The sequence below is a fragment of the Poecilia latipinna genome, unplaced genomic scaffold, assembly GCF_001443285.1.
Source record: "Poecilia latipinna isolate Pla-1442-1.1 unplaced genomic scaffold, P_latipinna-1.0 Scaffold2507, whole genome shotgun sequence".
Taxonomy (NCBI): domain Eukaryota; kingdom Metazoa; phylum Chordata; class Actinopteri; order Cyprinodontiformes; family Poeciliidae; genus Poecilia; species Poecilia latipinna.
The window spans coordinates 681-14,951 of record NW_015115123.1 but is presented as its reverse complement, the minus strand read 5'-3'; the positions used below and the strand labels follow the sequence as shown (position 1 = coordinate 14,951).

General features: G+C 42.9%; 1 protein-coding gene across 1 annotated transcript; it reads right to left on the bottom strand.

Annotated features, from left to right (window-relative positions):
* Nucleotides 1–270: 270 nt before the first annotated feature.
* LOC106938090 (cAMP-dependent protein kinase catalytic subunit PRKX-like) lies at nucleotides 271–13,853 on the bottom strand (the record flags this gene model as incomplete). Its single annotated transcript, XM_015019922.1, has 5 exons — nucleotides 271–638; nucleotides 3,118–3,195; nucleotides 7,898–7,955; nucleotides 10,560–10,655; nucleotides 13,646–13,853. Coding segments are annotated over 5 exons (566 nt in total), but the record flags the coding sequence as incomplete, so codon positions are not given.
* Between the last annotated feature and the right edge of the window lie 418 nt (nucleotides 13,854–14,271).

Genomic DNA, 14,271 nt, shown 5'->3' with positions numbered 1-14,271 from the left:
ATGTAAGGCACCTTCCTGAGAGCTACCTGTCACGCGTTTTCCAGTAAAGTGTCTGAGCACATACAGTACGAGAAGTCAGCCAGCACCAGTCTGGAGTCATCTTCAACAGGACTTCATGGACATTTTAAAAAGAGACAAACTAGAAAACATGACAATATAAAAAAGACCTGAATATTCTAGAAAGTAACAGTCTTTTGGTTTTAAAAGAAAATTTTTTTTGCATATGAACAGGCTCAGAGGAAAAAAAAAACACTCAAAAAAAAAATATATATATATAAAAAAAAGGTTCAAACAGTAACGATGTGACTGAATTCAGATAAATAAAAATGGAAAAAACTATAAATTTGAGTGGTTTCATACGTCACGGCATTTGTCATCTGCAGTTCTTATTTTAGGGTTCAGTGTTAAGGGAAAAGATGGGACTCCCCTGCTTTTGATAAAGTGATGAAATTTCCATGATAGTAGCAGGAGCAGCAGCTTTAGAACTCAATACGTCCATCTATCAGTCGTCCTTAGAAGTTTTTGAAGATCTCCAGGTCCTTCGGAGGCACAGGGGGGTCTTTCTTCCAGTCGTCATCCGGATACATGTCAAAGTTGGATGTATCGCCCTCATGAGACACTTTAGGAACTATTGGAGGCTGAGGATGCAGGAGAACAGAATGAGAACAAGCTTGGTTTAATGGTTAGCGACCTTCAGCTCAGGTTCACTACAGCAGGACAGTGATCCGAGGCACAACAGCTAGTCCACCTCAGAATGGGTAGAAGAAAAACAAACCACTAAAGAAAATGGTCTAGTTAAAGTCTGGGCCTTCCAGTGTGACAAATATGTTTTGGGGGCAATTACTATTTCATATGAAAGCAGGTGTGAAGTTAGCTTTTTGTATTTATTCAGGTTGTCTTTGTCTGATTTTACCAGTAGCTCAAGTATTTATTTCAAAATCAGTTCCTGTTTTGTTTGTGAACTGAAAACGTCAAAGTACCTCGATTTACAAACTGCATTGAAAAGCAACATGAACACATGAGAATGATTCAGTTCTAAACAAAAAAGTGAGGCTCTATGAATGTCCGTAACCAAGTCCACTAAGAGTCGGCCGAACTGGAGCCTCACTAGCCGTCAGGTTCTTTCAGAAGAACAGCACAATGAGGCGGCAAAGCTATAAAATTTCCCAATAAATTATTGTGTTCTATTTCTGTGACAGGAATGCACTCATTCAGGCCAACAGTGGGGCTCAGAGATTGGGTTAGGTGCTGCAGACCTTCAGGCCATCTCTGCCCTCTTATCAGGCAGCCAGAGCAAACATTGCTCCAAAGGCTGTAATCCACCCAGAAAGAGAGGTTACAGCTAAGTCATCTTGAACCTAAGGCTGTCCCTCTACACGGCCTACTTTGGTGGAAGTTGTAGCAGAATCAGATCTGACATTGTTTAACATTGTCAGAGCAGCAGGGAGTCTATCATACAGCTGCAAAGGAGAGGAAAGATCTTCAGTCCTGTTTCCAGGAAGAGGCTGAGCTTATATTAATGCCGAGCAACTTCCACATACCACAGAGAGCAGGAGGAAAGTGCTACATGTGTGTAAGATAAGATATGAAATAAAATATTTGGATAAACTGTCCTTATTACTGTGCTCTGTACTGAGCTGAATAGGTTCCCATTACATGCAACAATCGCCATTCATTGCAATAAGAGACTCTCTTAGGGTTTCTACACATTTTCAAACCCTCCGTTCATGAGTTTTCTAAATACAAAGTTTCTGCAGACGACAGGTTTTAGTTAAACATTGAACTGAGATGGACGTATGCATGTCCCCAATCCATTTTTTAATACCTAGAATTGAAATATGCATAAATGCTTCAAATGTCACTAGACTGCAAAGAAAATCTGTTCTCAGTCTGAATTGTGACCATGAGGCAAATGTTCGTTTCAACAGGGGGTTAATAATAGATAACTGCACTTTAAAATCTCTTCCTCACTTGCTCTTTATTAATTTCCATTTGGCAGGATGTTCCTGGCCCAACTTATAAAGTTTTATTGTTGGACATTAAAAGCACAACAGTCAACTAAGCTGTTTTTTCCGTCACATCAACAGTTGGTTGGGGGCTTGTCCGGGATTCTTGAGTGTGTAAAGCCACAGCCTTAAAAAAGTAAGAAGGTGTGTTTTGGTGGCAACAAGAGCCTAACAGAAAGACTCTTTAACACGTCGAGTTGTGAACACCTTTCTGTCACACCAAATCAGACAATCAGTTTTGAAGTCCGTTTCATGTAGTTTACTCTGGAACCTGTTCAAATTGTTTTGCTGTCAATAAAAACTGAGGTCAACTGATATTTTTGGTTTTCAATTTTATTTTATTTATTTATTTACAGGACAGACATACCTTCAAGCAGCACACTACTGTGTTCAGAAGTTGACAAAAACTTGGACCTTGCTGTTTGTCAGAGCTACAGCTTACTAGACTGTAGTAATCTACGTCTACAGTCTAGTAGCTACAGATTAGCTTCTAGACCTATACCTAACCTGTAGATCTGGAAGCTGCAATTCCAGCTAATGTAGAGCTACTAGTTGTGAAAGACATCACAACTACCAGTTAAAACAGTCATATTCATATGACTGTTTTAACTTTATAAAGTTATATTTTACATTTATATTTTATAGTCAATAGTTATTTTTAAAGGATAAAAGTGCTTAATCTCAAGCTAGGTAGCAAAGCCTTAATTAGTTAGCTTTAGGTTAGCTAGTAATAGCTTCCCATTGATGTTGGGTTTCACCCCTAAATTAAAATTTTAAAATATATTAATAAGGTTTGAAGTTTGCATTTTTTCCTAACCACTGAGCACTGTTATGTTTAACTTTTACTTGGTTTACTTTCAGGTCCTTTGTGGTTATGAGCCTGGCTGGTTTACACAGAACCAGACCAAGAAGATACACAAGAAACACTGACTAGCAGACTGAAAAGACACAATGTCATTTTAAGAAGTCTCTAAGCAGAATCTAGCACAAAAATTAAAACAAGAAAAGAAGACATTACATAGTCATCATGCAAGTTCCAAACTGCTCCCCTGGACAAGTTGGTTTTAACCTTAAAGGTTCTTAAGAATATATTTTTTGGGAACAAACCTACCTTCAGTTTCCTCAGAGGAACAGCTTCCCAGTCCACAGTCTTGAACCATCTGTGTTTTTTCACATCATCCGCTCCATTCTGAAACAGGAAACAGGGAGGTTCATAACATGACACTGTACTCACATCTGTAAGCAGCAGTGTACGAGTTGACATCTAACAGCTGGGCTGATGGGTTAATCCAAGAGCCAGAAGAAAGGCATAACATAGTCATACAGCAAGTTGAAGGAGCTGACACACCAGGTGAGATATCACAGGCCATATGAAACATAGAATCAGAACAGAAATTCTTTAACTGACCTTATGCTTTTCCTAATAGACACTAATAAGGCTACATTTATTTTCTGTGATGCAAATTTCTTGAGATGCCTAAAAACTAGATCTTAAAGTTTCTAACTGCATCAGAGATGCAGTTAGAGATAAAAAGACATGGGCATGTATTTTTCAGACCAATACTGAATCTAAATAGGGTTAGGGTTGAGCTCCCCGGAGGTCCCAGAGCCCCGGTTGTTTTTGACCAGGGTAAAGCGGGGTCCCGGTAACGGAACCCCGGGAACGGAACCTCCTTGAGCGGTCCCGGTTCCGTAGAACCGGACCCGGACATACGGAATCATGGGGTGGTGCACCCAAATGTCTGCCTTACGTAAGGAGACTTCCAGGGGTCGCGTCTGGCAGGCACTCGCTGCATCCTGTACTTTAGCGGTTTCGAGACAAGGGAGGGGGAGAAGGAGAAGCAGAGCGAGCGACGGAGACAGACGTTCTCACATAGTCCCTTCCTTTCTTTCCGCTCGTCTTCAAATGCTAAAAGCGGCTCGATTAGTCTCGCGGCTGCGGCCACGCTCGACGCCGGAGTCCCCGAACAATTACGGCACCAGCTGAAGCGGGAGCCGGAGCTAGCACAGTGGACGACTATGAACTGGATCCTGTACTTTAGCGGTTTCGAGAAAAGGGAGGAGGAGAAGGAGAAAGCGGCACAAGCGACGGAGACGGATGTCCTCACATACTCCCTCCCTTTCTTTTTGCGCTCGTAACACTAGCTGATGTTGAAGAAAAAGTACCCGTGGTGCTTTTTGAGATGGAGCATCATCAGCAGCAGCAGCATCTCCTCCTCCTCGTGCACCTCGTCCTCTTCCCCGTCCTGCTTCCTCATTTGTGGAAACCGAGAAATTAAATCGCCAGACTACAGGAGACACGTTTGATAAATGGCCGCCTGCCGAATGATGTCGCAGTTTTTGCTATTCCACCAAGCTAAAGGAGCCACGCGATTGACAACCAAAGCTGGAATCGAATAAAACCAAACCCTCCTTTGGACATTTGTAAGCATGAGGCCATGCTTCCACATGTCTGCCTTACCAGGAGCACGGGCCATAAGGAGACGTCCAGGGGCACCGCCGAACGGCTGAGCGTCTGCCCGGGTTCGCTGCTCAGAGCCGGGTAGGGGCTGAGCCATCCACTGGAAGGGTTCAGCCATTCGGTGGAACGGGACTTTGCCGTTTCAGCAAAGTCCCCTATTGTGCGACAATGGAAATAGGCTCGTTGCCATAGGGGATCACGAGCGTACGGTCCTTTATGGCGCAGGGCCTCCCGAGCCAGGCGGGCTCCGGAGAAGGTTCCGGCCGTTTTCGTTTATTCCCCGGGGCGCGCCGGACGCGCCGAGCCCGGCGGCTTTCCGGACGCGGCCCGGGAGCCCCCGTGAAGCCCTCGAGGAGACGGGCCTCCCGAACGGCAAAGGCCCCATGGAAAAGGATGTCCGGATGTCTAGAGGCTTCCCTATGTCCGAAGTGCCTCCATATGTCTGCGGTCGGCCAAAAAAGATAGAAAAGGCCTGAGCAGCTTGTGGGAATCGTACCCAGGTCGCTGGGGGGGGCGCCGCAGTAGATTAACCACAAGACTACTCGAGCCATACGGGTTTCCTCGGCTCATAGCGCTTATGACCTCATAGCGAGTAATGTGGACATGGTGCAGCACCTGGTGGTGCTGCCTTATTTCCGCCATTGAGCAGCACCACGTGGTGCCACTGTATGTCATGAATGAAAAAGAAAGAGGACAGGAGCCGTTACACTCTTCGCTGTTCCACAATCATTGAAGCGGAGCTCCAAAATGACCCCTAAACTATCGGAGCCACACAATTGGCAACATTTTGAGCTAAAACAAATAAGAAAAAAAAAACAAAAAAAAAACAAGAGGCTTCCTGCAGCCAGCGGGAGGCAAACCCGGGTCTCTGGGGCGGAGACCGGGCGGCTAAACCGCTAAACTACAGGAGCCATGTGGGTTGCCTCGGCTCATAGCGCTTATGACCTCATAGCGAGTAATGTGGACATGCGAAAGCACCAGGTGGTGCTGCCTTATGTCAGCCATCGAGCCTTTCCAAGATTGTGTACATAAAGGGTTCCCTGCGCGGGCGGGGTGCGACCCCGTGCGACCCGCGCGGTAGCGCGGCAACCGGACCACTTTGCGAACCGATATAAAGACAGGCGGGGCAAAGGAGGGGTTACGAGGGCGGGGGGGACCGACAGACAGTCGGAGGCATGAGGTGCTGCTGCCAGATGGCTTCGGCGCGACACCGTGCGGTGTCCCCGCGCGTTTTGGCAGCATTCGCCACCGGGAGGCCTCCCTGCCGTTCGGGTACGTTAGCCACCGTGCAGCAGGGAGCCATGCACCCAACCGTCCTGCGCCACCTGGTGTCCGTTGCCCGCAAGTGCCGTTTTGAGCCACCATACGGAAGCACTCGAAAAATTTCAGTGTTTTTGAGAGACTCTGCGATTTTCGGGCGGCCGGCGTGCGGCCTGCGCGCGCTCTAAAAATCGGGTCTCGTTGGAACGGAGTCCTCCGGGTCGTGCTCTTTCGAGCGCCCCGGGTCCCGCGGCCCTACGGTGTCCGGTTCGGCCGGTACGATTTTTCAAAGTGGGCCCAAAATGCACCCTGATGGCTGATAGGGGGGGGGGGGGCCCGCTAACTAACTTTAGGTCAGTTAGGATTAACAAGATTATTTCTGTTTGCTAAATGCCAGATTTTTTTTTCCTTTCATTTTTAAAGATCAGAGGCTTACAATACTGTGCATCTCAACAATTTAGGAAATCCCATATGATTATGTCATTATTTTATGACATAGGTGTAGGTTACTTTACATCATTGGAGTTAATAGGGACACACTTGAGTGTGTAATTTAAGGCAACACCTCAAACCCACCGATTCCTTGTATGACATCATGGGAAAAAGATGATTTAATGTTGGAAAAAAAGTGGTGTCATTTTTATACAGTGGATGGAAATAGAAGGAAATTACTTCCAAAACTGTTTGACCTGGGTGCAAAGTTACAGGTGCAAAAGTTTGGATAACTACAAATGTATGTAATTAACACAAACTTATAAACTCACACGTTACAAAGTCAACCAATATTAGTAATTGATTTTTTAATTCATTGGATAGAAATAATGACTTTAACTATATACCATGATTTAAAATATGACAATATGACAACTGAACTGAGAAATTTAGTGAACTGTTTAATCTTCTGTTTACTAAAGCAACAATTTAATAACAAAGCAAACCAGATTGTAAAAGTCTGGCAGCATTGTTGAGCTTCTATGCATCAATAAGTGAGCGGTGTTAATGAGTGCTGCGACTCTTCTCCAGAGGCATCCTAGAACTCTCAAATCAATATCTTGCTGTCTGGGATTATGTGGAGTTAAGATGTGGCTTCAGTCAACCATTTGTTTTTTAAGAGCAGCTCCTCTCACTTTCATTAAAATACTCCACATATCCATCTGGAATGGAAATCTACACACTTCCATTTTGCCAGAGTTTGAATGAATGCAGCAGAAATGGACTGAAATCAGACAATTTCTACAGCTAATTGTCTGTAAGGATGACTTCAGGCATCTGGACGTCTGTGTATACCTTTGATTTTGGCTTTATTTTTCATGTACATAAACACTGACCTAAATATGATTCTGTTATTAAAGAAAACCCCAACATCCACAGACTCTTTCAGTTAATTTTTTTCTCAATTATTTCAAAGTTAAGGTCCAATATGGACCCACTGGGAAAAACTGGAGTCCCAAAGCCTTAGGAATAACTGTAACCCTTTCTAGACTCAACTTGTCTGTCATCTGCTCTTTTCACTTCTTTAATTTAACTTCCCTTTGGGATTAATTTTACAGCAAAATAAAGTTAACTATGTTACCCTTCAGTTGTAACAGTTAATAATTTAAATTAAATTATAAATAATTCAATCATAGTTAAATTATGAACAATTAACTTACTGTTTTGCATATAATAAATGCATTGATTATTTGGGAACTTATTCTTGTATTCAAGCGGGTTATTTTTGCTTAAAATGAAAATGTGTTTGATGAACACAGGCATTACAAAATAAAAACATAAGAAATCTGAAAGGAGGGTAATGCTTTGCATCCTTATGTTCTTGCAACCCTTCCCAGATTGCTGAGCAGCAGCAGTTCCTTCTTCATACTGACTGTACGTTCTCTAAAATTGATTTTTGGCCATCAGGCCTGATCGTTTGAATGAATTAAATGATGTTTCTCTCAGGAAATGTCATCATTTGCATTTAATTCACTCGTCTAGCCTTTTAAAATTGCAAAAACACAAGTCAGTCTTTTTGGTACACTTCCCCTCATTTGCGAGTAATTGGAACCATGTGGTGCAGCCCTTCCTGTACTGTCCTGGTCCTCAGACTGTTGACGTCAGGCCGTCTAGCGAAGGTATGAAACATAGCAAGCTGCCATGTGGTTCGGGGAGACGGGAAGTCTAACCAGCTCACCTTCATGTTGCCTAGCCGTCTGGCTCGGTCAATGACCAGAAATTTCTTGATGAGGTCTCTGGAGGGAGAAGAAAAACAAGTCAGTGAATCTACAGTGCAGAGTGTGTCTCTGAAGGACGGTTCCCTCTCAGACTGTCCTGATGTCCTCGCTGCACTATCAAAATGACAAATGGGTCCTTTTTTAAAGCAATTTGACAGCCTGTGAAAGAGGATGAAGGGTTGCTTCCAAAATAAAAAAAAAACTCCAATGAAGACTTGTGGAGGCATTAAAAGGTGGCGAAATGAAAATAACTCACAAAAAAAAGAAGCATGAAGTTTAGGAATGAAATGTAATTGCTGCTGCTGAGCGGCGAGTTCAAGATGAAGGTGTGTATCTCACATCCGATGAGCTACAGAACGCTCATAAAAACAGATGTTGACGCATCAGCTGTTTCTGAGTGTTTGTCTCACATGCCTGACACAGGCGTTACATTTTCATCTATTCCAAAAATATTTGTGGTTTTGTTTCTCGCTGAAATTCATCAGGACATTGTTGAGACATTAAAAGAAAAAGAAGAAAATGAGAAACGCAGTTCATTTTATGCCTTTTATCGCTCCTTTTGTTTACAGTGCTTCTAACATGGGAGCAGATGGGACATGTAATATCGCTCAGATATTTGGGAGTTTACCGTTGGAGTTGCGTTTGCTGCGAGTTATTCACCAAGTCCCAGTTTGCAGACGATGCAGAATGTTGCAGTTCTCCCAGCACGGCTCAGTTTACTGCTGCTTGGGATGAGACGGCCTAAACAAAGGATCAGCGCCAAACTCCAAATGAAACATGTTTTGTTACTTCCGTCACTTAGTGCTGGTTCAGTCTCAGTTTGATGTATATAATCCTGGAGCTCTCACGCTAAGTAGCTGACACTCTCTTGTGCGAGTGGCTTGAAAGGTTATCAAGGGTCATTCATGTTCCTGCTTTTCTTGCCAGGGTGGCTCAGCACTGCAAAGGTGAAATCAAAACATCCTGCAGGAAAATAATATATCCAGACTCCTAACTCCAACAGAAAGACAGACAGCTAAAGGTGGAAAGAGAGTAAGAAAGATAGATGCAGAAAGACAAAAAGATTAAAAGAAAGAGACAGAAATTAAGACCACAGGAAAGACGGAAAGAAAGACGAAACGCAAAGAGACAGAAATAAAGAATGACAGAAAAAAATAAATGGAAAGAAATACAGAGACAGAAAAACAGAAACAAAGAAAGAAGAAATCTATCAAAGAAAGAAAGACAAGAAATGTCTGTAAAATTAGAACTCTTTAAAATAAACTGTTCTTGTGAAATGAAACACCTGAATGTTACATATTTGACCAATGCAACAAACTGAGGTGCAGCTCCTCCATCCAGAGACCTGAGCTAAACTCCAGCACACACACATGACGAGCTGGAGGAGCTTAAAGGTTCGGCTCAATGCAGAGTCCACAAGTTCATAACAATGCTGCTAATAGAAGCTGACTTCCTGACTAATGCCCAGTCCTGCTGGCTTTTTTCTGTCTCTGTGATTATGCTGTGCTGCAGCAGAGGCAGTGTGCTGCCTGCAGCCTCTGGAAGGCCTCTTAATGCTTGATGGATGGGAGTGTGTGACGTGGAACTGTGGAAATGTGATAAAAATGTTGGAAATATAAAAAATCCCTCTGCCGGCTGTAAGATAGATGGCTTTACTAGGGACGGCTGTGAGCTGCTTGAATTATCAGGGGAGCTGCGTGTGGCTACTCCACAGTAACAGAGAGACAACACATACACTCACAGCAAGACCCCCGTCCTGTAATCTTGTACATTCCTGCAACTCAAAATTAGTCCGTGTGTGTGTGTGTGTGTGTGTGCGTGTGTGTGTGTGTGTGTGTGTCTTTGAGATAGGGCAGCAGCTCTGAACAAGTCAGGTGTGTCATTAGGGGCTCCACCCAAAGCTCTGCTTTAGCTGTAGGGTCCTTACTGAGCACGTACAAAGGGACGCTGGGACAATTAGAAACACTCAAACATGACGGGAGGTCAGAGGTGACTTCAGTAGGGACAGATAGAGAACAGCTCCACCTGTTGGTGAGTTTCAGCAGTGCCTGAAGGAACACTTCGCTCCGACTCTTTGCTGAACGTCACTAAAGTAGATCAGATTAGAACTGAGACCATCAGCAATGGTAGCAGATCATTTGCTGCGACGTCCCTTTAATGTAACAAACAAGAGTCCCTGTGGCCGATTCCTAAATGTAAAAAAAATGTCACTGATATTATACCTGAAAAGTCTGGAGAAACCTGAAAAGTCCCAGACACAAACTTCCCCTCCATTGAACAGAAAATTGTATTTTTCTCCAAGCCGCTTTGATGTGATTTGTGTTATTTCCAGGCACATAAAGTTTTAAATCAGAGACTCTCAAAGTGAGAGCTGGCTCTCCATGGAGGGCAGCACAGCTTCACAGGAGGAATAAAGATGAGGAAATACTACATTAGTTATCAAAAGAATATGTTTGCTGTGTGGCTGAAGAACTCAAGACAGACAAGTTGTGTTGAAATGTTCAAGACATTATTTGAAGATCTTAAAGCAGAACACAGTCATGCTTTCTGAGCATTCACTGATACTGTAAACAGATTGCAGGGGGGAGCGAATATTTCAGTGGCTCTGTGACTAGAGCTTACTTCACGTAGAAATCCAGATGGCGTGGGAATTCCAGTTTTCCAGACAGAATCTTCTGGTAGATTCCAAATGGATTGTCATCAAAGAAAGGTGGATACCTGTGGACAGGAAGAAAATGTTACTGAAGCACACTCTGGGAGGCTGCGCACACACAGCCATATTGTACAAACTCAGGTTGCAAAAAATTAGCATGATGCAAGATCAGGTAACAGAGCAGACAGAAGATCCTACCCACTGTGCTGCTTTAGTGTGACACATGAACAGGTCAATATTTAGAGTGGAGGTGGAGATAAGAAGTGATAAATCTCAGCTGGAGGCTGAGCCGCCTTTGTTCACAGCTTTTCTGACCGTCTTCTGTGTGTGTGCTTCAAACACCCACACGCCTCCTGCTGCTGCACTCCACTCAACGCTTTCCCAGCTCTCCTGTGCTTCCCTCTGCTCCGGTCTGGACAAGTCATTACCCACAAATTACATAATGGCACCAGCCTCTAAACACATTACACATGGAGCAGACAGGCGCATAATCGTAACAGCTTGTCACACGGTGCTTGCATTGCCCGTAAAGAACTCCAGAGTCTGCGGCGCAGGCGTGAGGGCATCTGGGATCTGGCTACGAGCCGCGGACTCCGCTCGTGAGAGAGAGAGCGTGTGTCTAAGTGTTGGTGTGTGTGTTTTCCTGATGCTGTAATTGCTCAGGAATCTGTGAAAGTGCGAACAATTGAGTAAAGTGTGACAGAATTAAAAAACGAAAAGAAAAAAAAAACAATGTCTTAAATTGACGCTTTAACACGTTTTCAAAGTACCACAGAAAAAAAAATAGAAAAAGATGGAAAATTTCAACAACAGTCCTTCAGTCTTATTAATGTGTCAGAAAACCTGCATATAATCTGTTTTATATTTTCAAGTCATGCTGGTTGTGTTAAATGAACATAGCTTAGATATGGGACAAGATAACATTTTTATCAAAACTTTTTTGAGAGCTGTCTTTTACAATAAATTAGCTTAAAGGGAAAGCTGGGACAACAAATATCTCAGTGGAAATTCAATTAAAATTTAATTCAAAAATGCCTTATTCCAGAGGAAAATGAAATGTTGCGACTGATATCATCCAAGTGTCTTCAAAAAGTTGAGGATGGTAATTCTGAGATGAATCTGAAGAGGCCTCTGGCCAAAGGCTGTTGCTCTATGTGACATGGTATTGGAGCTACAATAAAAAGACATCATTAGTGCAGCTGCACACCAAGTTAAACAAAAATGTTAATTAACATGATCTAATTGGTTCTAACAACATTTAGAACATTGCAGTCATATTTATGCTAGCCATGCCATTTGTTCAGCCTTCTTGCTGCCACTGATCATTAAACCTTTATTTTGGAAGAATAGGTGATGTCATACTGCCTGGAAGAGAGAAGTCTCTCTAAAGCAGCAGTTTACCAATTAAAAAATAAAGTCAGGATGATTACTGAACTGGTATTCTAAAAAGACATCAGCATCTAGCATTAGCAGTTAGCATGAATAGCAGAGTTAGCATTACATCTTCTTCATGAGTATATCCCAGAGAATTTTCCCTCTAAACTTAATTCCTTAATTCAACTAACTCCAAACCTAGGATGTTCCAGTACAGACAGAGGTGGAGAGATCAGACGAATAGAGTAAATGAACCTGAGTGAGCTCCGTTCGACCTTCAGCAGATGTACCGCTTTCCTTTGGAGCTGTAACAAACAGCAGACAAACTGTTTCCTACATTTCTTAGTTTTATTTTAAACTCATCATAGATGCAAAAAGTGGATCACGTTGAGTCTTCACTCAACAGCAACTTCTACAATAAAGAGTGTTGCTAGTGTAACAAGGTGTCAGAGTAATAAGACATAAAAAAGAAACAGTTTTTGACTATTTCTGACCGGCAACGTATTGGTCAGGGCAGGTTCAGATGAACGTTGGGTGATTTCTTGCCGTATCTCTCAACACAAGTAAAACAAGTTGTTGTTAGCTGGTTAAGTAGTTGTGCTATCTATACTGGTAACGCCTGCAGCTTATGGACATGCTGTTTGTGGTTTGATAACCGTATCTTTAAAGCTTGTGGTATGATAGTTCATATTCATTTGAGTGAATTTCTCCACTTATGTTAGAAATGAAAAGAGTTTGAGATGAGTCATAAAGGCCATTAAAGAGCAGGGTGGGGAAGGGCAGGCCTCTGCTCCTGCACTGCTGAAATCAATTAGGAGCCAGACTAATGAGTCACCTGGTGTGTTCTGAAACAAAACTCTAATCAATGTTTCAGTCAATCTGAACCTTCAAGTCTGTTCACTGAGAATGCCAACGAGCTCAGGTGTTATTATTCACTGGGAACGTTAGAAAGAACCCCGGTGCCTTCTAATGGGGATCAGCATCGTTGTTCTTCATCTGCTACAATGATTACCATTCACACATTCATTTGTTGCAGGTTGGCAGAACGCAGGAACACACTGAGACAATTACAACCTCAGGATTAATTGAATAATCCCTCTGCTCCTTCAGCACAGCTTTAGTAGTGCAGAGCAGAACTATTGTGTTGCTTTGAATCATTGGTGTCCAATTGTGTGCACCAGTGCACAGAGCTCATTTCATATTCCACTAATGTCGAAAAAACAGTTTTTGCAAATGTGTTATTTCCATTAAATAAGAAATTCAGTTAAAATCATGTTAATAAGTTTGTTTACACAATGTCAATAAAAATATGATGCACCATTATCTGTATACTACTTCCTGTCGTCTTTTTCTTCTTTTTTGCTAGTAGTACATCCAGTTCTTGATCACATGACTCGTGTGATGCTAAAAAAACTGTTTCCAGTGCAGTTTTGATAGAGCTTAAAAGCCTCCTCATCATGAGCAAAAACTCTTTAGAAAAAAACTTGTTTTTTTCTGACTTTGGCGTGTTGCTATTAAACAAATTTATATTCAAAAATCTAATTTGTGCAATTTTAAGGTCAATGGAAATGCAGCGAGTATCACTTTAATTCAGCACTGTTGTGCCGTCAGTACACTGGGGCACAAGAGCGCCCCCTTCTGTCCCACTTCAGACCGTTTCCCTGGACATTCCAGCACTTACCCAGCCAGCATCTCAAAGACGAGGATGCCCAGAGCCCACCAGTCCACAGCCCGGCCGTGGCCTTTGCTTTGGATCACTTCAGGAGCCAAGTACTCAGGGGTTCCACACAGAGTCCAGGTCCTGGGGGCCAGAAGAGACAAAATAACACAACAAAGTATGTTACAAGGTAAAAAACTGACACTATCGTGGTTTCTACTTTGTAAAGTATCTACAGCAGGGGTCCCCAAACTACGGCCCACGGGCCCGCCTCCACATTTGGTCCAGCCCCCTGAACAATTCCGAACAATTCCCTTCTCTGGCCCCCCACCAGAGAAGAGAAAAGTTATGTGGCCCTCACAGGAAAAAGTTTGGGGACCACTGATCTACAGTCACTGGTAATTTGGGGTGTCATGTTATCTGCTACATGTGAAACAAAATTACCAAGGTACACCATCCTGAAATGTAGATTATTCATGTGGTATAAAACGGCCCAGTAAAAGTCCAGACCGGAATCCAACTGAAGATGTGATACAGGACTCAAATATTGCTGTTCAAAGTTGCTCTCTAGTAGTGGGCAATATGGACTTAGAAATGTATTGCAATATCTTGAGGGACATAATCAACAATAAAAATTATGATTAAATATT